This window comes from Mytilus trossulus, chromosome 1, assembly GCF_036588685.1.
Source record: "Mytilus trossulus isolate FHL-02 chromosome 1, PNRI_Mtr1.1.1.hap1, whole genome shotgun sequence".
NCBI classification, from domain to species: Eukaryota; Metazoa; Mollusca; class Bivalvia; order Mytilida; family Mytilidae; genus Mytilus; species Mytilus trossulus.
Window position 1 is genome coordinate 2221996 of NC_086373.1, and position 23846 is coordinate 2245841.

At 31.9% G+C, this 23846-nt stretch overlaps 1 protein-coding gene across 1 annotated transcript in view; it reads right to left on the minus strand.

The window, feature by feature from the left end:
• LOC134712188 (uncharacterized) overlaps window positions 1-23846 on the minus strand; it is a 35335-nt gene that overhangs the window by 10520 nt on the left and 969 nt on the right. Inside the window, exons 2-17 of the mRNA XM_063573491.1 lie at window positions 23529-23602; window positions 19488-19588; window positions 18742-18884; window positions 14951-15046; window positions 14438-14560; window positions 13843-13934; window positions 11709-11778; window positions 6943-7226; window positions 5903-5961; window positions 5162-5436; window positions 4454-4800; window positions 3759-3823; window positions 3183-3445; window positions 2295-2444; window positions 1110-1349; window positions 374-574 (exon numbers count right to left, since the gene is read on the minus strand). Coding sequence (XP_063429561.1) covers window positions 374-574; window positions 1110-1349; window positions 2295-2444; window positions 3183-3445; window positions 3759-3823; window positions 4454-4800; window positions 5162-5436; window positions 5903-5961; window positions 6943-7226; window positions 11709-11778; window positions 13843-13934; window positions 14438-14560; window positions 14951-15046; window positions 18742-18884; window positions 19488-19588; window positions 23529-23602 — 2583 coding nt within the window. The remainder of the gene's footprint in view (window positions 1-373; window positions 575-1109; window positions 1350-2294; window positions 2445-3182; window positions 3446-3758; window positions 3824-4453; window positions 4801-5161; window positions 5437-5902; window positions 5962-6942; window positions 7227-11708; window positions 11779-13842; window positions 13935-14437; window positions 14561-14950; window positions 15047-18741; window positions 18885-19487; window positions 19589-23528; window positions 23603-23846) is intronic.

Here is a 23846-nt window from a genome sequence, read left to right on the forward strand (position 1 = left end):
AAGGGGGATGATATTTATCCAAAATGGTAAAATCTGTCAAAAATTATCTATATAATGCACACAAAAAATATTTGAAAAAAATAAAGAGATATACTCCCTCTGTACCCCCACTGATTTTATTCTATCCATATTAGGGGGAAACTATACTTATTTTATTTAAAACATCATTAATTTTTAAAACATAGGCGTCTATCATCACTGAACTAGTATATATATTCGTTAAGGGGCCAGCTGAAGGACGCCTCCGGGTGCGGGAATTTCTTGCAGCATTGAAGACCTATTGGTGACCTCCTGCTATTGTCTGCTCTATGGTCGGGTTGTTTTCTCTTTGACACATTCCCCATTTCCATTCTCAATTTCAGACTTGATTTACCTGTCATTTTTTTCCTGAAGATTATTGTTGTATATCCATTCTCCTCATATCCATAGGCTCCTAACAAGTTCTCCTTCCCTCCATAAAATGAATCATACATAGGTGTTGATCTACCATGAGCGTAGAAGTCACCAATTCTACTTCTGTTTCCTCTAGCTGTTCCCACCACCATGTCAACACAGTCCATAGGATGGGGATTATCTAAACAACAATTGTATCATTAATATAAAAACTAATAATACTGTGGATTCATTATTTTTCTTTGGATACCAATTTCTTTTGATTTCAAGGGTACAGGTTAACCATGAATTGAAATGTTGAACGAATTGAACGTATCCATAGGCTTGAATGAAGGCATTGGGAAAACCATGAAATTAAGTATCCACGAAAGTGTCAGTTTTTCTCAACCAACAAAAATTGATACCCACAAAAATAAATGATAAATAAATTAACTCATAAACAAGACTCAATTCTCAAAATCTACTATTTAACAAGAAACTTACATTTTCTCAAATTATTCACAATTCACATATATAGCGTGCATTCAAAAAATCTCAATTTTTTACTAGTTTTTTAAAGTGAATCTGTGACCACTGGCAATTCTAATTTGTTTAAAATACTATGCATGGTACTGATTTTGCCCATAGTTGGACCTCTATTGAAAATCTTTATTTTTATTTGTGTCATATGCATATTCATGCTTCTTTGATAAAATTTTGAATAATGTTGAACATACTTCCAGTGGTGTCTGAGTTTCCAGCTGGTCGACTTCCACATGATCCTCCCACTTCTGGTTCACCAGTTGGTTCTCCTTCTCCCTCAGGTTCTCCAGTTGGCGTTCCTTCTCCTTCTGGTTCACCAGTTGGTTCTCCTTCTCCCTCAGGTTGACTGGTAGGCGGTGGTTCAACTTCTGGCTGACCAGTGGCCACTACTTCAGGTTCAGGTGTTCTCTCTGGTTCTGGTGTTTGTGTGCTTGCTGCAATGATTTATGTATAGATAAACAATTTTGTTACCTAAATTTTAAGTAAACTGTAAACTAAAAGCTTAAAGAAACTGAACATTTTTAAACATATTTATGACAATGAGGTAAAAAAAAGTTAACATTTACCAATGAACCATGAAAATGGGGTCAAGGTCAGATGAAACCTGCCAGCCTGACATGTACCCATTTCAATCATTCCATACACAAAATGTAGTTCACCTACTGCTTATAGTATAAGAGAAATAGACCTTATCACATAACTTTAGCCTTGATCACTGATCTGGAAATGAGGTCAAGGTCAGATTAATTATATCTGACGGACATTAAAACCTTGCAAGGAACCCATATACCACATATCCTTATCCTTTTACTTATTATAAGTGAGAAATTCACATGATAAGAATCTTATCATGTGAATTTCTCACTTATTAAGATTTTTTTTTTTTTTCAAGCAGTCACTGAACCATTAAAATGAGGTCAAGGACAATGGATGTATGATTGACATGAACTTCCTAAAATAAGGATCTGCATATAAGATATGAAGCATCCAGGTCTTTTACCTTCTGAAATATAAAGCTTTATACAAATAAGTTATGACGTTGCTGCTGGATGGTAATGTGAGCTATGGTTGAAGTCCCAGACAGGAAAAAAACAAAGTCCATTGATAAGTACAGAGTAATGAAAATAAATAAAAAAAATTAAAATTTTAATCTGCAACTGTCTTTTAGTTATGAACATATGCTTCTGTCCAAATGTCAGAAATAGAATTACAATTTGACAAACGTTACTGATGTTGAAACACTTTAACCACAGACTGGACCTTAATTTAAACAAGCCTTACGACAGCATCCAGGATTTGTATGTCTGGCATTTAGGATATAAATATTTGTTGCAAAGAACATTCAATTAACAAACATAAAATGTGCAACAAAAACCCACCATCTGTACATGTGTGACCACATCCATTATAACAACATTTCTTGTTCATTGGACACTGGTCATCAGATGAACACTCCTCCACACATATTCCCACCATCTGATTGGTTACTCTGGGGCAATATCCTGCTTTTGTCATTGTGCTGGTATCACCTATGTTTAAATGAATACAAAATTGTCTCATTTTAGGATACAACCAATTCAGAAAATGACAATAAAAATGTGTAAAGTCATGAGCAACCTTTTAACATTTATGTAATTTGATTCAACTGATGTACTGCTAATAAATCATCCACTGACTCAAGTTCTTGACAGAATTTGGCACAAGTGAATGATCCTTACAGTAATCTTTTTATTACAAACACAAATGTGACTTTAAAACAGTAATAACCATTTTCAAATTTCAACTGTCAGTTTGATTTAAGTCATGTTATTAAAGCATTTTATGGCTTGTTATCATTAATATTCTACTTTTTACAAATCTTTTATCCTCAATGTGCAATTAATGAAATACTGATAACAAACCAAAATACACAAGTTAAAAAGCATCCATGGCAATTCAGGATCAAGTATGGCCTAAATCTGATACCACTTTACTTAGAATCTGACAGTGATCACAGTGATAGTTAGACATGTCTTTATTCAGAAAGATTAAAAGCTTGGTATTAATGTAGTCACTGTAATTTGTTTGGCCTGGAAGATCTAATGGCCAAACCTTAATGTCTACTTTAGCTACAAATTGTTTAGTTGCTGTATTACTGAAGTTAAGCTCACAACTGAATTTCTTACATTTAGATTTGTTTTGCAAGCTAGCTAGGGCTTTTCACTATTAAATTCTCTCTAAAAATTCCCTCATTTTTACATTGAAAATACCTCAACATAAAAACTTACAAGTATTGATACACATTTTAGTTGGAGAAAAAAATCGACGATCATGTTGGTTTGTAGGCTCATCTCTACTTGTATCATATGCACCCCCAGAGGCTAACAAAATATATGGACATTTTGTATCCGAGAACTGATAGTCTGTGGTGTCATTGGTAACTCTCTTTCTTTTAAAGGTGAAGGACACTGTAGTACCATCATAGCTTCCAGCCAACGCCACAACGTTCTGTATAGAATCTTTAGCAGGTTTGCTGTAACCATTGGCTTGTCTATGAATATAAAATAAAGTTGATATAAAATTCTATGGGAAAAAAAATCTTTCTTTAAATTCACTTTTGTGGGGATAAATTTTTGTTTTTCAGTAAGTGACATACATATTTTTTGTAGGTAAATATTTTGTTTGGGTATTAATTTTGTTGATGATATCTATTTGTGATATAAATTTTTTTAAATCCTTCTGAAAATTTGTTATCCTTCATCTATGGACAAATTAACTTTTAAACTACAAGTGACTTCTCCTAAAAGTGCCAAAATCTTTTTATCTATGATAACATTGGACATAATACATTAATCATCACTTACCGGTCTCTTATAACATATGAACTATCAGCTTGGTTGTAGTACCCCATGTAAATATCTGCAGCGGACTAAAAAATACAAAATATAAATAATATTACTCAATTTTATGATAAATGATTCCTCTTACAAATTAACTGCTATACTACTCTGCTTAAAGTTAATGGTACATAAGAAAACAATATGAGTTAACAACTATTTATATTCAATAGTCTACCAGCGACTTATAGAAAATTGACCTATTAACATAAAAAACAGGAATATAAAATTCCTTGAGGTGATAGAGTTGATTAAGGAGGAAATAAAATGAGGTTCTACTGTCATTTTTTTTTGTCAATTAGGTGTCTGTTGACACAACCAGACTGCAAAAAATACATAGAACCACACATCCATATAGAGCTATAATTATACAACAAATTGAAGCCTGACTGATACAGAAAACACATTGGTTGCCTTGGGATGTTTTCTGCTCTTTGGTTGGTGGTTGTCCTTCAGCATTTTCCCTGATTCCATTCTTTATTCTATTACTAAAGTTTTTTCATTGTGTATTTTAATTTGTTTGTCCTTTTTTATAGTATTTTGAATAGACAGAAAAAATATTACAGTCAATTTATATGATAATTCTAAAATCTGTTATAAACTGGAGTAAAACATGAAAAACATGAAATATTTTGTAACCATGTAGAGATTGATAACCATACCATAGCTTGACTATCTGTAAATCCAACTCCGACCCATCCAAACTGTGAAGAACTCATTTGTGCTGATACAGTAAATGTAATCTCATCGGTCAGTCTGTTATAATTCCACACTACAGAGTTATAGCAAGTTCCGCTCACACAATGGGCATATTTGTTACCACAAGGTACATTTGGTTCAGGTGTAGATTCAGGTTCTGGTGTGTTTTCAGATTCAGGTTCTGGCATGTTCTCAGATTCTGGTACTGGAGTGTTTTCAGATTCTGGTACTGGTGTATTTTCAGACTCTGGTACAGGGGTATTTTCAGATTCTGGCTCTGGGGTGTTTTCAGATTCAGGTTCTGGTGTAGCTAAAATGAAATGACAGAAATTCTGCAAAGTTATATTTTCAAGTATTCTTGGCATAAGAAATCGCCAAATCATATTTTTTTTTATTTTTTCATTAATTCTTTTCAAACTTCAAATTTACTTTTTAATTCACATCTGTAAAATATAAATGCAGACAGAGAATAGCTACTAAGTTTTAGGTTGATTGGACTTCAACTTCTTCAAAAACTACCTTGACCAAAAACTTTAACCTGAAGCGAACGGACGCACAGACGGACGAACGAACGGAGGCACAGACCAGAAAACATAATGCCCCTCTACTATCGTAAGTGGGGCATAATATTGTAGGTGGGGCATAAAATGTAATCCTGAATAAATACATACGACAAGCTTTGACACATATACGCTCCATAGAAGAATATCTGGCTTGATGTCTGGTTACATCATAACCTCCCGATGTTGTCTTTGAGACGTCGCCACCATAGGCAAACAGGAAGTAAGGACAATATGTGTCGTTGAACATAACATCAAATGTACTATCACCAGTGTTCCTCTTTCTTGTGAAACTGATGGTGGCCATACCGTTGGTGTAACTACCCTGGACATCTTTGACATTTTGGGTTGGATCAACTGAAGGATGAAATCTTCCTGTGGCCCATCTGTTCATTAAAGTGAATTATCATTACTAATGCATTCTAAGAGACATACATGCATAACCAAATTATTGCAAACAACTAAGTTTATTTGACCTTTTTGTATATACATGTTGTGATGATAACTAGTGTTGTCTATAGTTTAAAATTGAGAATGGAAATGGGTTGTCTATTACAATGTTCAAATAATGGGCAAAGCACTAAATAAAATTAGTCTAATACTAGTATCTATATTTATTCTTTAATTTTAATAAGAAGGCAACACATGATATTTTGTATATCTTTTTTTACTGTATTGTTTTCTGTTTAAATTCTTTGTGTACTTATTTTTCTCAAGCTATAAATATAACATCTAGTTCATTTTCAATTTTCCTGAAACTAATCTGAAAACTTAAAAATCAAAAGATCATTATATTGAGCCCCCCCCCCCCCCAAAAAAAAAAGTATCAAGCATGTGCAATGAGTCCCTTACCTGTCAGATACAATTGCTTGTCCATTGTCAATCCATCCCATGTACACATCAGTTGCAGGCTAAAAGAAATGTAATTTATTATATCATTTTGAATACAGTTATTAAAATTTGATTTACACCTTAGACATGTAAATTTGATTATGGATTTTTCTTTTATGAGTTTAAAAATGCACTCAGTATGTTATAATATTATTGTATTCATCACTAGTATTACACTCTTTTTTTAACTCATTGTCATATGAAAGAATATAAGTATTATTACATGTATATTATTATATTATTTTTTCTGATAAATAGTGCACATTTTTTAGCCTCCTGCTTCCCAGACAGTCGGTTTAAATGTAAACGAGAATCCACAGTCTACATCCTGGGCAACTGAGGAAATTGTATCAATTTAATAAAAAAAAAATGTACTAAGAAATTGTCAAAAGGGAATTTTTATCATAGATATTATTAAGTTTAAAGAATAATCTTCTGATGTGTAGTTTACTTGATTAAATGTTCCAATAATGAAAAAAAAAAAAAAAATATTATGGAGAGAGCTTTTTAGGTTGTATCTGTCGCTCAATCATGTTTACCTCTACATGAAGAAAAATATGTTTAAAATCAAAATAAAAGAAATAAAAACAAAATATGTTAAAAAACAACTGAGTTATTATTTTATTAAAAAAATAATTATCTGTGTCTACTTATTGTAAAGATAATACAAAATGTTTCATTCAAAAATAAAAATTTCACAATTAGTTGCTGGAGAATTCTTAGATTGACAGCCTTGTCTATTGTTAAACTGCTTGTATATTAACCTACATATACCTGGGTTTTTTTTTAGGGGGGGTGTCATTTGGTAGCTGTAACAATGAAATAATCCTCATACCATGAGTGCATAAATCTTTGAAAAGTGTAGGCATTTTAAATAAAAAAAATAATGTGTGTCTTAAACTCTTAATAGTGAAATTCTAAATTATTTTTTCTAGAAGAAAATTTTTACAACTACAAGGTACACAAATTGACAAAACACCAACTAAATGCTCATGTCTCACCATAACTTTGTCATCCGAGAATCCAATGGCCACCCACTTAGATTGTGTAACCATTGCAGACATGGTAAATTTGATTTCATCTTTAGAAGCATCATATTCCCACCGAGCATGGTAGTTACATTGATCACTGTCACAGTTCTTCCATCTCCCACCACAAGTAGTTGGCTCTGGTTCAGGTGCATGGGATGGCTCAGGTTCGGGTTCATGTGTTGGTCCAGGTCCAGTTGTTGGCCTTGGTTCCACTCCAGGAATATGTGGAAAATATTGACATCCAGATCTAAAACCTAAAAAAGAAAAGGAACCAGATCTAAAACCTGTAGTAGAAAAGGAACCAGATAAGATGTATGACAATAATCAGGGGCGGATGCAGGAATTTTCGAAAGGGGGGGTGCTAACCCAGGGCAAAGGGGGGGTGCAAAACATATGTCCCGATACAAATGCATTGATCGGCAAAAATAAAGGGGGGGGTGCGCACCCCCAGAACCCCCCCTCTGGATCCGCCACTGATAATTGAATGAGATTGGATACAAGATGGAGCTATCTCCAGGGGAAATAGTATTATTAGTAGTTTTTGACCTATACTGCCAAATGGACAATTTTTCGCACAATTTTGTTTTTTGTTGCTTATTCAATCCCTCACTAAAACATAAAACAGACCTGCCAACCTTTAGAGGGTGATCTGCCTTATTTTGCAGCTCAAATAAGGGGGAGATAATTCTTATCAAAATACAAGTAATAAGATACTAAGTAAATGTATTTTTAAAAATAATTCAGCATCACAGATAAAATTAAATCACCTATAAATGAATTTAATTAGTCAAAATAACTTCCATGTTGATTAGTTGAAGAATGTGCTTTTACTATGCAAAGGAGCATTTTTATTGCAAAACTAATAATCATATTTATTATATACTTAGTAGTAAATAAAGATAAATTGTATGTGTAATACAATCATTGGCAAGCGTGCTGTATCAGCCACCCGTGATGATATAGAAATCAGCACGGTTGCAAAAGCTTTATCACAACTTTAATATAAATGACGTCGCATCATGGATTGCATTCACTGTTGCAAAGGCTTTATCAAATCCCTAATCTGTATGACGTCATTTCAAACCTCCTTATCTGTATGACGTCCATGGTCATGTCACATAAAAAAACATCTACTTGAGGTATATGTATATAATAAAGTGTATATAATATGGCTTTTTCAATATCACACACCGTATCAACCCTCAACCAATATAATCCCTCGAGCAGAGCTCTTGGGATTATATTTGTGTCTCGGGTTGATACAGATGCGATATTGAAAAAGCCATATGATATTCTCTATATATTATTAAAACAACTCAAAAGGATGAGCAAGGATAAACAGGGTAATATTTTTTTGACAAAAGGGGTAAATTTTATCTCCATCTCAGGTAAAAAGAGTCCAAAGAAGGAGATTTCAAATTTTTAATTTTGTTAAAAGGAATCTCCCTTCTATACTGGTAATCTGGGAGATATGTATAATTTTGTTTTTAAGGAAAACAAGTTAAACAACAATTAAAATAAATCCTCACAAATTAATTTTGCAATAAAGATTCTGAGATTATAAGTCTTCTTAAATAATCCACTACACAGCTTTTTTATTTATAATGTAAATAACAATGGACCATGCAAACAACATCATGTAATCAATCTTAATATAAACTTTAATAGCTAGGACTCATTCTTTGGTTCAGCATTTGTTGCTGTTTGATAGCAAGAGTGAATCTCTACAATATCTATTAAATTAAATATAAGATGTGACGGTCGATCTGTGACCACTGATCTTGAACTTATCAAAATATTTAACAAAGATTGCGTGCAAGACTGAAGCTTGTATGTACTAACAAGAATGTAACAGCAGGATGGAAACTCTTCTTATACAAAATTGAAAGAACAATAAGAAACAGAAAAATAATATCTACTAAGCTAAAGACCAAAATGCAAATGACATAAAAGTTAACAACGATTGGTCACCATATAGTATTACACAATGAGCAAAACCCATACTGCATAAAAAACTATAAAAGACTGAAATTTTCTCTGATTTACCCTATTTTTATCCAAATAAGTGGACCACCAAAAAGGTACCAAATAGAACAACACAATCAGTACACAATTTTTTTTTCAATTGCAACTTTTACAGAGACAAGTTCAGGCTCACAAGGAGATTAAAAGTAAATCAAATTCCCACACTGTTTTCTTATTGCCAAAAAATGAACTATTTGAATGACTATTAAATACCTCCTATACAGTTGATATTCTATAAAGGACATAATGCACATAATACTTTTCTATACTTTAAACACGATTGTTACTATATTTAAAGTATAATATTACTCATCGTAAAATTAAGCACTGTTGAAATTAGAATATGTTAATCGTATGTACATCTCTTTCTTATTCACAAAAGGAGTCCTGGCCTTTTAACATTCCAATCATAAACTGTGACATGCACTTTTAAGGTTTAAGGTGGTACCCAACACTTTCACTAAAATTAATTTGGCTCGTTTAATTTTCATAAAATTTTAACAAAGTATTTACTTTGATCCTTTTACAAAAATATAAAAAATTTGAAAAATTTGAACCAAGCGTTTTTTCAGAAAAATTACACTGGTTATCTCCCTGTAGTGTTAGGTACCACCTTAAAGAAAAGATGAAAAAAGTTAATTTCTACATCACTGAACTCTAACTAGAAAAAGTACTAAGATGAAAAAAACCTAGTTTATATCTATCATGAGAAAATCTAGATAAAAATGGGGAAAATGTCAGTTCTAAGTTAATTTTTTATTATCAAAGTCAAAAACTTGATTGCTGAATATCAAACAAATGATTATTCCCCAACATATCATTCAAGAACAGGGCCAAATTATCCACTACAAAAAAAAGTTTTGGAAATTATTGAAAACCTCAATAATATGTTAATATATATAAATATGGAAACATCCTGAATTTCAAAGCTTAATAGTGAAAGACATAAAGAAAGAAAAAATTAACTTCTATAAATGCTGATAGCATAAAGCTTAAGGGTACCGCATTTGTCCTTAGCCGGTTCAAAGCTGAAATGCAATTTTATTCTCCTACATGTTGCTTTTCCATAAGACTTTCTTATTGATTGAATAAGCATAGAAATCAACAAACATAAAAAGTTTTAAATTAAAGTTTTAGAATTGATGCATCAATATCAAACTAACACCAAATCAAGCCAAAACCTGTACTGTGTAACTGCATTCATTATAGTTATAACCAACCATGTACTATTTCAAATTATCTATAAGGAAGCACACCCTGACACCTGAATATATGAATGGCAAGTTTAAATTTTAAAATATTACATTTAATTAGTACAAAGTCGTGATATATCGGGTGTGTCCTTTTAAAAAGAATGCATGAGTCTTTGTTTGGTTGGACCTTCATGAACTACTTAATTTTGGTAAAAGTCCAGGATTATATAACTCTAGTTCTGCACTGAAATTAGCCAAAAATAAATACTGACTAACTCAAAATCATGCAGAATAAAAGCTTTTGTAAATTGCAGAGATTTTAGTTTTTTCACTATAAAACCTTTGATTAGTCCAAATAATATAATTTCAAAATATTGTTTAGATGAGAAAATAAAAGAAGATGTGTTCAATGGCAATAGATATAAAATATTATATAAAATGTATTGGTATCAAGTGAATGATAAAGGAATGGCAAATTCCATGCAAGAACCAATTAGATGAAAAAATATAGAAGTATATTTTATAAAATTATAAAAACAAGAACTATAGTACACAGTATATCCTACTTGAGTCAAATATATCAGGTGCACAATACCATTCAGTATCTAAGATTCACTCAGTCATTAAAAAGGAATTGATAATGACTTAGTGAATTTTTTGGTAAACTCAGACGCAATAACTAGCTATTATACATAATATATTATAACTACAGGTTACAGAAAGAGTAGAATTTATCTGATATAAAGAAAAATATATACTACAATGTATTGAGAACGAAAAATGAGTTATGCCAATTTTTCTCAAATAATTACTTTGACAATTCATGTGTTACACATTAATCTGAAGATATGTATATACTAAATATGAATATTTTAAGACCAAAACTTAGATTTTTCATGATGCATGAATATCTAAGTAATTTATCATTTCATGCATTAGAACTTTCCACTTATGACACAAGAATATAAAATAACCTTTCAAATTAGCATCTGTGAAATCAAAGCTTATACCACACATCTTCTCTTATGGTATTATCCAGTGAACTATTGAGAATTATTCAAACAGGTGAAAATGAAATAATATGAAATGATAAAGAAGTTCTTTTGCAAACTTGTGTTATTTGACAACTCTCAGTGAATTATAGATTTAGTAAAACTAACTAATAAGAAATCATTTGTTTGTGCAAAGCTATGTAGTGGTTAAACTTAAGAAGTGATTAATCTTCATGTCTACAAACATCCTACATGTTTGAACTGGGCAATTCTACATAAATTTTAGAATGGAAATGGGGAATGGGATGAATATAGACAACCTAACCAAAGAGCAGAAAACAGACAAAGGCCACTAACAGGTTTTCAACACAGAGTGAAAATCCTGCACAGAGAGGCTTGCTTCAGCTGGCCCCTAAATACAAATAATCACTTTGAACTTATATAAAACTACATGTGAACTCTAAATGATTCAATAACACTTTTTTAACAATGATATCGATTTCACCGAGATTTATAAAGTACTTACTAGTGGGTCTCCATCCAATTCCTACCCATGTTGTAGATTTCACTTTCATTACCATTTCTATTTCATCATTCTAAAACAAAGAAATATAGCTCAATTAGACTTGTCCAATCATTAGAAACTGATTGAGAAAAAAATTGTGGCAAACATTTGTGCTTTACTTCAATGCAGTCAATTGCTCTTTCATTACATATTTTTGCTAAAAATTACAAAAATAAAGAATTCGCATTCAAATTGAGTCGTCAAAGCTTAGAGGCTTATATCTACATTTTCGGAATAGCCTTACTTTTGTTGCTTAAAAATGTGATTACCGTAGTAATGCTGTTAGGCAGTGTTTTAATTTTGGTGAATTTAAAAGGCCAACAAAAAACCTTTTATATGAGGCCTGAAGCCAGGAATTTCCAAGGGGTTAACAGTCACAATTCAAACAGAACATTGACTTTAACAGTGCTAATTATTTGTTTTCAAGGAGGGTTTCCGATACCCACCAAACCCCCATGGCTAAGGGTATGTATATGAAATTCTTAAACATTCAAGTAGGTTTCTTTCTATCTCTCTCAATAGTTGTCAACGTATGAAATATTCATTAAAAGAGCAGCCATAAATCACAATTGTGAAAAGTTCAAAACAATAAAATTGTCCACTTGAAACCTTATTGCTAAATGTTTATTTCTAGGAATTGTTTGTTGCACATTTCTAAAAATCCATATGAAAGGTGAAGTGTATGTATCCTTTTAAGAGAAACTAATAGGGGGAAACTGCAAAATTCATTAATTATTTGTTGAATGGGTAGAATTAGTTAACCAAGACAATGGATAATGAGATATTGATCACCATTCAATAAAATTCTCAGTTGCATTCTGAGAAAGATTGGTCAACCAGAAATCAATAATAAAAAAATTAGTTCAAGATTTGCAGACGTTTTGGAAGATAAATAGATTCTGTTAAGCCTTTACAGTACATTTTGGATAGCATATAATTTTTTTTGTGCACATTCAGATTATCATAAAACCACATTCGAACATTTAGTATACTTGATATCTTTGTGTCTTTGGTAGTGAAGTTAAAATGTAAAAATAATATCTGCCTTACATCAAAATTAATAAATCTGAATTTTACAAAACTTCTCCTTCAACTACTGAAGCATATTATTATATGGCCAACTATCCTTTATAAACAGATAAATAAGGTAGATAACTGGTTTTAACACTGTATTCAAATTTGTCTCCCTAACATGAAGTTTACCCATGAATATATGATAATAAATCAGCCACACTATACATTTAACATATTCTTTGGATAGTTTCCACTTTGAGTAGTTCTCTGGTGAAGTGACATTGTGATGATAAGTGCTTTTCTAACAAGTAAACTGGTGTCCCTTACACAATGACATTTCATTGATTAGTAAACAATGAAATCTCAGTCAAAAAATAACTTTGCATATATTCTAAAAAAAATTGCCTTAATATATTGAGAACTAAGATTTATGGTTATGTGACCACAACCTCATGATAATTAACTTTAACCAGTTCTTTTATTCTCATATGTGAAGCAAGAACAGACTGAGGGACAGAAACTTAGAAGGCTATCATATAGGTAGAGGCCCATACAGGAAAACACTTTATACACCATTTAAGAAATGACTGTAAATTTTTTTCTGTCTATAAAGAAATAACGTAAAATATATGGTGAGCACTGAATAATCAGTCTAGCACGTCATTTTAAAGTGTGCACCACATTTTTTATGTTACATTGTATTTTGAATCAATGTTGCTTGTCCTGAATATGTATGAAATATTTGCCACTGGACGTTAAGCAACCAACAATCAATCAATCACAGTCACATGACAAATAATTTCTATAAGCTGATAGACAAAAACCTTCAGCCAATCAGAAGACGTGTTACATTCAAAATTAGATTATTCTATAAAAGGACAGAAAAATGAAATTAAGATCAAATAATATATCAAAGTAAAGTTGAATTGTGAACCTATTTCTTTGCTGTTTCTTCCAATATACTTTTTTACCACATTATAGTGATGATATTGAATATCAAAAACGAAGACTAATTGACAATGTATTCTACAAAATTTAAATGACAATGGTTAACCCCAATTCCTCAATCATGTGTACTTACTGGAAGAATTTTATGGAAGAGATTGAATTCTGGTGAAAGCTCTGTCATTTTATAACTTGAGAAATCTGTTATCCTCCCAGCAACAGCTGATTCTAAAAAAAAGTATTATTTGTTATAAAAAGTCGAATTTGATTAGTTACTTTCTGAATCTTTAATTGACTCTGAAAAAATTTCAATGTAAATTAAAAATTAATGGTTCACTGTGGACTATGGCTAGAAATTATTATTTTCCATGAATATGTTTTTCAAAATTCTCACAAACATGTATTCCAGTAGGAGTTTAAAAACATAATATAAAATTGTATTACATATTTGCCACTGGACATGAGACAAAAAGCAATATAGTGATGCATTGCATTCAACCAGGACTTTTTTTCTTTACTTTTAACTACACAAATTTAATTTCATTTTTTTGTAATTTTGTAAATCCTTAATCTACCCTTAAATAATATCAGATACTTTAGAGAGCATTGTTTAGTTAAAAGTAGATAAGTTATGGATGTGAATCTACTAAAAGGACACAACATAAATCTTAAATGACAAAATGCAAAAGTAAGGTATAATGTTAAAACAGATTTTCAGGAGTTAAACTTACTGTGCTGACAATGTCTGCCGTGCCATCCTCTATCACAGAAACACTGCTGTCTGGGATAAAATGTGGTCTCCAGCCGAGTACACACTCCATGGCTGTGACAGTCTTCATTGGTCAAACAATCCTCTATAAATAGTCATAAAAAAAGTTTAGGCCAAAAGATACAATACTTATTCGACAAGCCAAGTACAAACTCAATGGTTGCTCAAACAGTCCTCTATATATAATAATAAAAGCTACTATACCAAAAAATACATATACTAGTTTTCAGTCACAAGCAAACTCTATGGTTGTGACAGTCTTCATTGGTTAAAAAGTCCTCTGTAATAAATAATCATAAAAAAAAGTATTCCAGCCAAGTACAAACTCAACGGTTGTCTCAAACAATCCTCTATAAATAATAGAAAGTGATATAAAATAAAATTATGTATAATATCCTTGTTTCAAGTATATACTGATAGAAAAAGATAGGGTATGATAAATGATTAACCTCACAGTTGGTAAATAACTACTGACCTCTAAAAGTACACTGTTCTCCAAAGTAAGTCCTATTACAACTGCACATACTACCCATGTTAGTATGACTGCCACAACGCCTGTTTGGTACATTTGCTGAAATAAATCATTGCAGTTATTAACCATATATACAAAAATGTCTTATGTAGACTAATTTTTCTACACTTTTCCACATAAAATTTATGAATACTAAACAGGAGAAAACATGCCTTATATAGATATAGGAAGATGTGGTGTGAGTGCCAATGAGACAACTCTCCATCCAAACAACAATTCAAAAATTAAACCATTATAGGTTAAAGTACGGCCTTCAACACGGAGCCTTGGCTCACACCGAACAACAAGCTATAAAGGGCCCCAAAATAACTAGTGTAATACCATTCAAACGGGAAAACCAACGGTCTAATCTATATAAACAAAACGAGAAACGAGAAACACGTATATATTAAATAAACAAACGACAACTACTGTACATCAGATTCCTGACTTAGGACAGGTGCAAACATCTGTTAAAGATTCCAACAAAGAAACCCATATGACATACCCTCAACTTGGACAAAATGTTTCGACAGTTTGATTTACAAGGCTCAACACACTTGGAATTAAGTGTAACAACACAATTACCCAAGAAGTTCCACTTTTTATTTTGACTTCATGTCTAAAACTGAGATGCCAGAAAAATTTACATCAGCAACTTCATCTTTATCCCCATTTCATGAATAAAACATATTTCAACAACTCTAATTTCTGAAGGATATTTTGCAATCTGTGCTACTTTAAAGTATACTAAAGAACTAAAGAAATGCACCAATTTTCTTGAAATAAATATTTCTAGTGCATATAAAAAAGGGGTGAAAGATACCAAATTCTAATGCAATTTGGATGTAACAATTTTTTTCATTGGCTAAAAGTTGCCGTCAAATCCACAGTTGACCAGGCGTAACTAAGCAGAGACCCGCCATTTTGAATTGATGAATCAACAAATGTTCGATTACTACTATATACTCGAAAATAAAACAACACCTACCTCGAATTTGCCGTTGTAATGTAATTTTATCCGAATTTGAAGCGTACAGGTAACGTAAAAACCTCCAGTTTGTAAGTTTTCATTTGTATGACGTCACGTTTAGCCATGACGTCTTTGTGCCAAAATCTTTCATGAAGTTTCGTGGATTTTTTTTTTATTTGACAAATTTAGACATTTTTCAAGTTTTATCGTAATTTTTCTTTTTGTAATGCATTAGAATCGGAATAACAGTACTGGAGTTGAAGAGTTGCCAACGTCAATTTTGATTTGACGGTCGCAAATCTCCGTTTTACTGTCTCCGCTACGCGTCGCCAGTAAAACTGCATTTGCGACCGTCAAATCTACAATTGACGGTGGCAACTCTTCAACTACAGTACTGTTATTCCTTAAGGGACAGTCAAACTCATAAATCTAAAACAAACTGACAATGACATGGCTAAAAATAAAAAGACAAACAGACAAACATCAGTACACATGATGTTACATAGAAAACTAAAGAATAATATAAACAACACGAACCCCACCAAAAACTAGGTGTGATCTCAATTAAAGAGTGATTGAAATGAGTAAAAACTTTTGATGCATTGATTCAGCAGTCATATTAAAACATAAAATTAGTTGGAAATAAAGCCTTTTTTATCAGTTTTTTATTTCTATAAAAAGACTATAAACAAACAAAAAAATATTGCCATATCGAAGAAAGTGTGATTATATTTGAATTGTTACAGCCACCATAAGATATATCATTGATATAAGAAAATTGGTGGTTGACAATTTATCTTTTATCTTTTTTTTATGTTTTTCAATGTCTTTTGGTAAGATTCTGGCCGTATTCCTAGAAAAAAATGATTGCTACATGAAAATTTCTGATTGAAAACTTGGTTTATATCTTTTTTACTGTGACTCGGTTTTAAGTCTCCCTTTAGAACAATGTAGTGCCACTTTACCATGGGCTTTACATTTATTTATATATTTTATTCTTACAATATTCATATCAAGAGCACTAAATTGGGAGTATCTCTACGAAAACTATTTACAGCTTGTCTAGAAACCTGGGACATTTTAGGAGCTAATACCATACTGATTTGTCTGTTTCTATTAAAGGTAGTATAGTGACCTCTCAATGTCACTGTGTCAATAAGTTATGTATACCAAATATCTCATTTTAATCATAACTTCTTTTTTAAGGACATGATAGTCCGCAAAAAGAATTTGATCCATTTAAAAAACAGGCACGGTACAATAATTATTGAGAATAATATTTTAACTCAGATAAAAAGAATTTTCATTGAATGTATTGTTGGTAGCTGTCACGATATGCGGACATTTAAAGTTACAGTCCAGAGAAAATCGTGATTTAAATTTAAAAAACCCAGATGATGCAGAAAAAAAATTGTGTAATATTTTGTATAAAGTTTGTGTAATATTTTGTATAAAGTTTGTGTCAATAAACAGTACATGAATGATTTGGCAATATTTTTTAAAGGCTAACAAATACTTTACATTTTTTTTTACATATATAAATTAACAGTACATTTGTACTAAAATGAAGTTCTGATATTCCTTTCAGCTTTCATAAAAGTAAATTGAAGACTTTTTCTCTATTATAAAATCATTCCATAGAATTCAAGACTTTACCAATCAATGTGAAAATTATTCAGTAAAACAACATGTGTCTTAAATATTTTGAAATTGATATTGATTGACAAGTTTATATCATTATTAAAATATCCTTTTATTCAATTCTTTATAGAAGTTTAATGTACAGCTTGAATGTACAGATGGTTTTTCTACATTTGAAAATGCCTGTACCAAGTCAGGAATATGACAGTTCTTGTCCATTCGTTTTTGATGCGTTTTGTTTTTTGATTTTGCCATGCGATTATGGACTTTCCAAATTGATTTTCCTCTGAGTTCAGTATTTTTGTGATTTTACCTTTTATCTGAGTATAAGACAATAGATTCTAGTGTTTAACAAAAAATAGATTTCTGACAGTATGCAGAATTTAATTTTCTAAACCATGAAATCAAGTATCCATAATATGCAATTTTTACTCAAACCTAAAAGCAAATTTACTCAAACCTAAAAGCATTTTTTACTTAAACCTAAAAGCATTTTTTACTTAAACCTAAAAGCATTTTTTACTTAAACCTAAATGCTTCATTGGTTAGGGAAACGTAATAAAAAGATGTGGCAATAGTTCTGAGATGAACAGTGGATAGTTGTCTCATTGGCAATCATACCACATCTTCTTTTTTTATATAGATCTATATAAGAACTTTAGAGATATGCTTCTTAAGCAAATTGCACAGTGACAATCAATCTTTTATATTCCGTATTTGGAGAGATCAAATGCTTGGAATTGATTATTATGTTTTACCTGAAGTAATTGATTTATAAAGACAATGATATAAACTTGAGGTTTAACATTAATATAGACAATTGTGTCATTCACTACATGTTTGGAACTATCTTCAATGAATAAAGAGTTGGTCAAATTGTTAGCAATTTCAATCAAATCTAACAACAATACTAGCCCAAACACATGTGAATATTGTTGCCTTTTCAAAAACAAAATATCATAGTATTGTACCATACAGAGACAGACATATGTGATGGTAGAACTGATGGTCCATGTATAACAAAAGAAAAAGTTGTATCTTTAGACATTATATTCAAATTCAAAGTATTGCCAATGAGTATATTAATTTAAAATTAACTCCAATTTTAAAAAGAAGAAATTGCTTGACAGGGACAACTTACATGGTAGTATATTGATGTCTGCACAGGAATAGAAGATGTAATCTCCACAGTTCCCAGCAGACCATTCTCCAGCCTGTCGTATCAGCTGAAGGGAACAATTCCGACATGCTGTATTCGGTAAGGTTATTTGATGACTCAAAGTTCTGAAAATAAAAAATATAAAACTCGTCTTAAACAAATCAAAAACTGTTCAGTAAGCAAATTTGATGCACACAGCAAACACAGAAGTAAAAAGTTCTTTTAGATCAAGTTTAAGCTTTATTTAATTTGAATGTCTACAAGTTATCATTTTCACTCTATATAAAATACAAATAGTTTGATAAGTAAAATCATTATTAAACAATGTGATGTATTGTTAGATTGCTACATGTATCTTATGAGGTGCAACACCTCTTTTTGTTCATCATTTTTATAACTATTTTGTTAGATAATTTTGAAATAAGTGAAAATTTCATTACAATGTAATTATTTGTGCTTCCTTTGACTTTGTAGATTTTAAGTTAGTTTAAAGCTACATTCTTAGAGGACTTTGTTTGCTGCATTGGTAGATTATGGTTAATTGTGCCTTGAGTTCGAATTTTGATATAGCTAGAAGGTTTAAGTATTCAAAAGGGAAACAATGAAATGCAGTATATACATGTACACACGAATATTTGATATGCAGTACAATGACATTAAAGAACTGTATGAAAAACTGCTTCACATTTTCATGAAGTCCTCAACCTTCAAAATATACATTAACTTACGTTGGATCATTGGCACCAGTATAACGTTGTCCATTTTGAGTTGGTGTAAACACCTGGACCTCTTGTTCATTATGGTCCAACAAAGCTATTCTGTAACCTCCCTATTAATAAAAAATACAATAAGCATATAATGATTGCTGTAGTTTATTTATGAGTAAGAATTGGATAGCACTTGATATCAATTTAGTTATTAGATTTCAATTTTGGCCTCTGCTTTTAACACATGTGAAACCTTCCAATAAGCCAAGCAAAAAAAGCTCACGAAATGATCATGATAATTTCTGTAAGGATGCATGTTATTTTATTTACTTTATTCAAACTCTGCCTTTTAAACAAGGGTTTAAGTAGCTGAATGCACCTAGATATTGTTGTGTTGCAATATCATCTCTAATGTATAGGTAATAGGTAATATATATATATCAATGTATGTAATTCCCTTAAATATTTATTATATTGAGGGCATATTGAAGCTTTTCTGAACAAATTTACAAACAATACAAGCTAAAATAATTCTTTAATCTGTCATGACTGATTTCTAATAATTTTTGTTTTCTCTCTTATAAAGTCAATATTTTTTAATTAGATTATAGATTTATGAGCAAACATTATGTATATAGCCAAGGCTAATTACAAAACCAGTTTGTCAGGGTAAACAAACATGAACAAATATTTGGGTACATTTAATGTTCTGCATCATTGCATGTACTTATATTGATACATTTCTAATGTAAGTAAAGTTATTTATAAATAAATGTTGAAGTTCTTGTATTGGGCACAAAATGGTGGCCATGGTAGGCTATCAAGCTACAGTGGCAGATCCAGGGGGTCTGGGGTTGGAACATCCCCTTTTAAAAATGTCTGCATCAGCCCCTGCACTATTTGCATTTTCAATATATTACAATCATGATAAAGTTTACAGTTCTGTCTCAATTTTTTAAGCTCTATAATAAGGTATACAAAATATTTGACTATTTTTACCTCGATCTGTGGTTTATATTAATTACCATAGGCAGATCAAGGGGGCCTGGGGGACCAAGGGCCCCCCCTTTTTGTTGGTTGATTATAGAGGGAATCACTGAAGCATGACTGGAGAAGCCCCATCTTAGGTCAGTCAGCGGGCCCCCCTTATGAAACGTTCTGGATCCGCGACCGTAAATACCAGGCAGTAAATTATTTATCATTTCATTCAAAAAAGAACTGAAAATGTTCCAACCATATGACCCCATTAAAATGTCTTACATTGATCGTCCAAAAAAGGGGGATCCAACCCTGACCCCCACCCCCTTGATCAAACAATGTATTTAGTATTGATGTTTGGTGGGGTATCCAAACATTTTCATAATTAGGGGGCACGATGATTGCGTTAGAGGGGCATGTTCCAGTCAAGCCTCAGTGATTCCCAATAAAATCAACCAAACTTTTCTATAAACAATAGGTGTCATAGGTGGGGTGAGGGGGGCTGCTCATGCTGCTTGTAATCTAACATGGTAAAATTTGAAAGAGGTTTTTACTGATGTTCTATTTAAAAACCAGTTATGATAGTGTGAACTATCATTTGTGACTTACAATGACTTATAAGACACCCCCTCCCCCTTATAAGTACTGTAAATCAATTTCTGAAATCTTAAATCAAAATGTATCAGGAACACCCCCACCCCCCTTTTTTTTGACAATCAATGCATTTGTTTGGGACATGAAGTTGGACCCTGCCCCCTCTTTGTCCTGGGTTAGGACCCCCTTTTAAAATGGCTGGATATGGCCCTGTCTTGCATCGTCCTGTAAATCCTGGGTCAAAGTATGACTATTAAAGTAGACCGGAAATCTATTTACTAAATTTAGAATAAAAAGGGCAGTCACTTTCCGGATGAACTTAGTTATTATATATTTATTTTGATAAAACGGTATGTACAAACTGATCGGAGTCATAAAATTGACCATTAATTCGTTGTCCAAGTGATGATTTTGTTGAAGATAAAGTTGTTATGATCTGGGACTATTATACTAATATTTACTAATTTATGTCCCAGGTGGTGAAGGCTTGTGACCCCAGAACACACTGACAATGAATATGAATTCACAAGCAATATGATTTGAAATTTGGATACAACTTTTTGCACTAATGCATGCTCGTCTATTTTAGGAGGCGGATTCAAATACTGAATAATCACGTAATACAAACTCGTGCACCAAATAGTCTTCTTGTTCCTTCACTACAATTTCAAGTTAGTCTTCTTGTTCCTTCACTACAATTTCAAGTTAAAGTTTATAATGTTCCTGAGGTTTATTTTAAAAGGTAGTTTGGTTAACTGTCCATCGCAGAATAAATAATTATCAGGCCCGGTTTAAAAGCCATGCCGATTAAAAAAAAAAACTTACTAGTGCACCCCCTATCTTTATATGCAATATCTTTACTGCAAGTCAGGGTACTTAATTAACCAAATATTTTATGTTCAACGTAGTTAATTTAAAAAAAAAACCTACATGCATGTATCCCCAATGTTCAATCAAATTGTATGAAGCCAAATATTGTTCGTACGATAAAGTTCGTATGATCACAAAATTCTCTACAATCTAGTCTAACAAATACTTTGAAAAATGATGGATTTAAAAAAGAAAAACGTGGTTCACCAAAGAGTCAGAGGCGGATTTAGAGGGGGTCAAGAGGGACAAGGTCTCCTTTTTTGGGGAAAAATTGGTTGATTATATAGGGAATTACTGTAGCATGACCGGAGCGGGCACCCTTTAAGCAGTCATTGGGCCCCTACTTATAAAAAATCTGGATCCGCCACTGAATGTCTATATTTTAGTATATGCCAAACTCAAAATCGACCGCAACCCTTAACAAGTTGTGAATAAAGTGCTGTACTAAAGACAGCCGTTCTTTTACTTTATTTCACATTTTGACCAACTGTTTCTGGTCTGTAAATTTTAAATGTTAATAAACAAAAAGCCATAAGAAGCATGTCATAAACCCTGCAGACTGTTTATCTTTCAAATATAAGTTGTTTAATCTGACAGATCTGGTGTTAAATTTTACATTATGAAAATCAAATAAAATTGTCTTCAAAAGCAATGTAGAGTGTCGAAATCAGTATGGTTTTATTGATATGTGTGTAATTTTTAACGCTCTTTCAAGTAAATCCATCTAGTAAATCATTAACTTTAAGGTTGTTTTTTTTATATTCAGATTCCATTAGCGTTTAAAAAGATTTCTTAACTTCGTTTGAATAACTGGTTTGAATGTTTTACTAAAAATAACTTGTACCTGCATTCTACACACTATTTATTTTATTTATCTTTTTCGAAAAAACAACATATAAATTGAACGTAAAAGCAGAGACATTTAGTATTTAGTCTCTGGTAAAAAGGACATTAAAAAGGAATTTTGAATCTTCAAAATCGTCAACATAATAATACCCACTTTTATCTACGTTGTAGTCGTATACTCTTGCGATCAACGGATTTTGTAGTCGTATACTCTTGCGATCAACGGATTAAGCACGATTAGCGGAAACCTAAAGGACATGATGTAGCTCCTGGTCGCCATGTGTGTTTAAAGTTTAATTGAACACATTAGACTTCGTAGTTTTGGAAAAAAAACTAAACTTTGACACTGAGAAATAAGTACTAGAAATTAAAAATCGCTTTCTCGTTTTGGGCTTTTTTCCGTCTGATTAAAAAAGTGAGACGATTTTAGGGAACTACCATCCATTACTGTGCATGAAACTGGTGGCTTCCTGTTGTTATGTTTTATAAATATAACCGAAGCAAAATAAAAAGCTTTGAAAAAGTTCCCCCGTTCATTGTCTTGCCAAAAAATGGATTATTTTGACTAAACGGCTTCAGATAAAATGATAACATGACAACCAGCTGACAAAATCTACTGGTCCAACGCAAATTCTTCTGGACTGGGAGACTTGGACCACCGGACCAGCGCTATAATTTCGACCAATGATGTTACTAGACATTGATCGAAAAATATACAAAAAAAAAGTTGTGTGGATAAGGTGTATGCCACAGGATTAGAAATATTTAACAAACCTTGTGTGGATAAGGTGTATGCCACTGGACATTGATCGTCTCTTCTGTCAGTAGATCGGTTACGGGTCCAAGGCCTGTTGATTGTAAAACATAACACATATATTTATTGCACAAAAGTAAGATCTATATACATAATAAACATTTTATAACATTGTAGCAATAATAATAGCAAATACTGTCAACATGCTGCTATGGCTTTAAGAGGATGATGATGATGGGTGAAACTACTGGGCCAATTAGAATCAAACTTAGCAACAATCATCATTAGGTAATTTACACACAAGAAAAGCGGTTTAGAGACATCCAAGTACTCTAAGG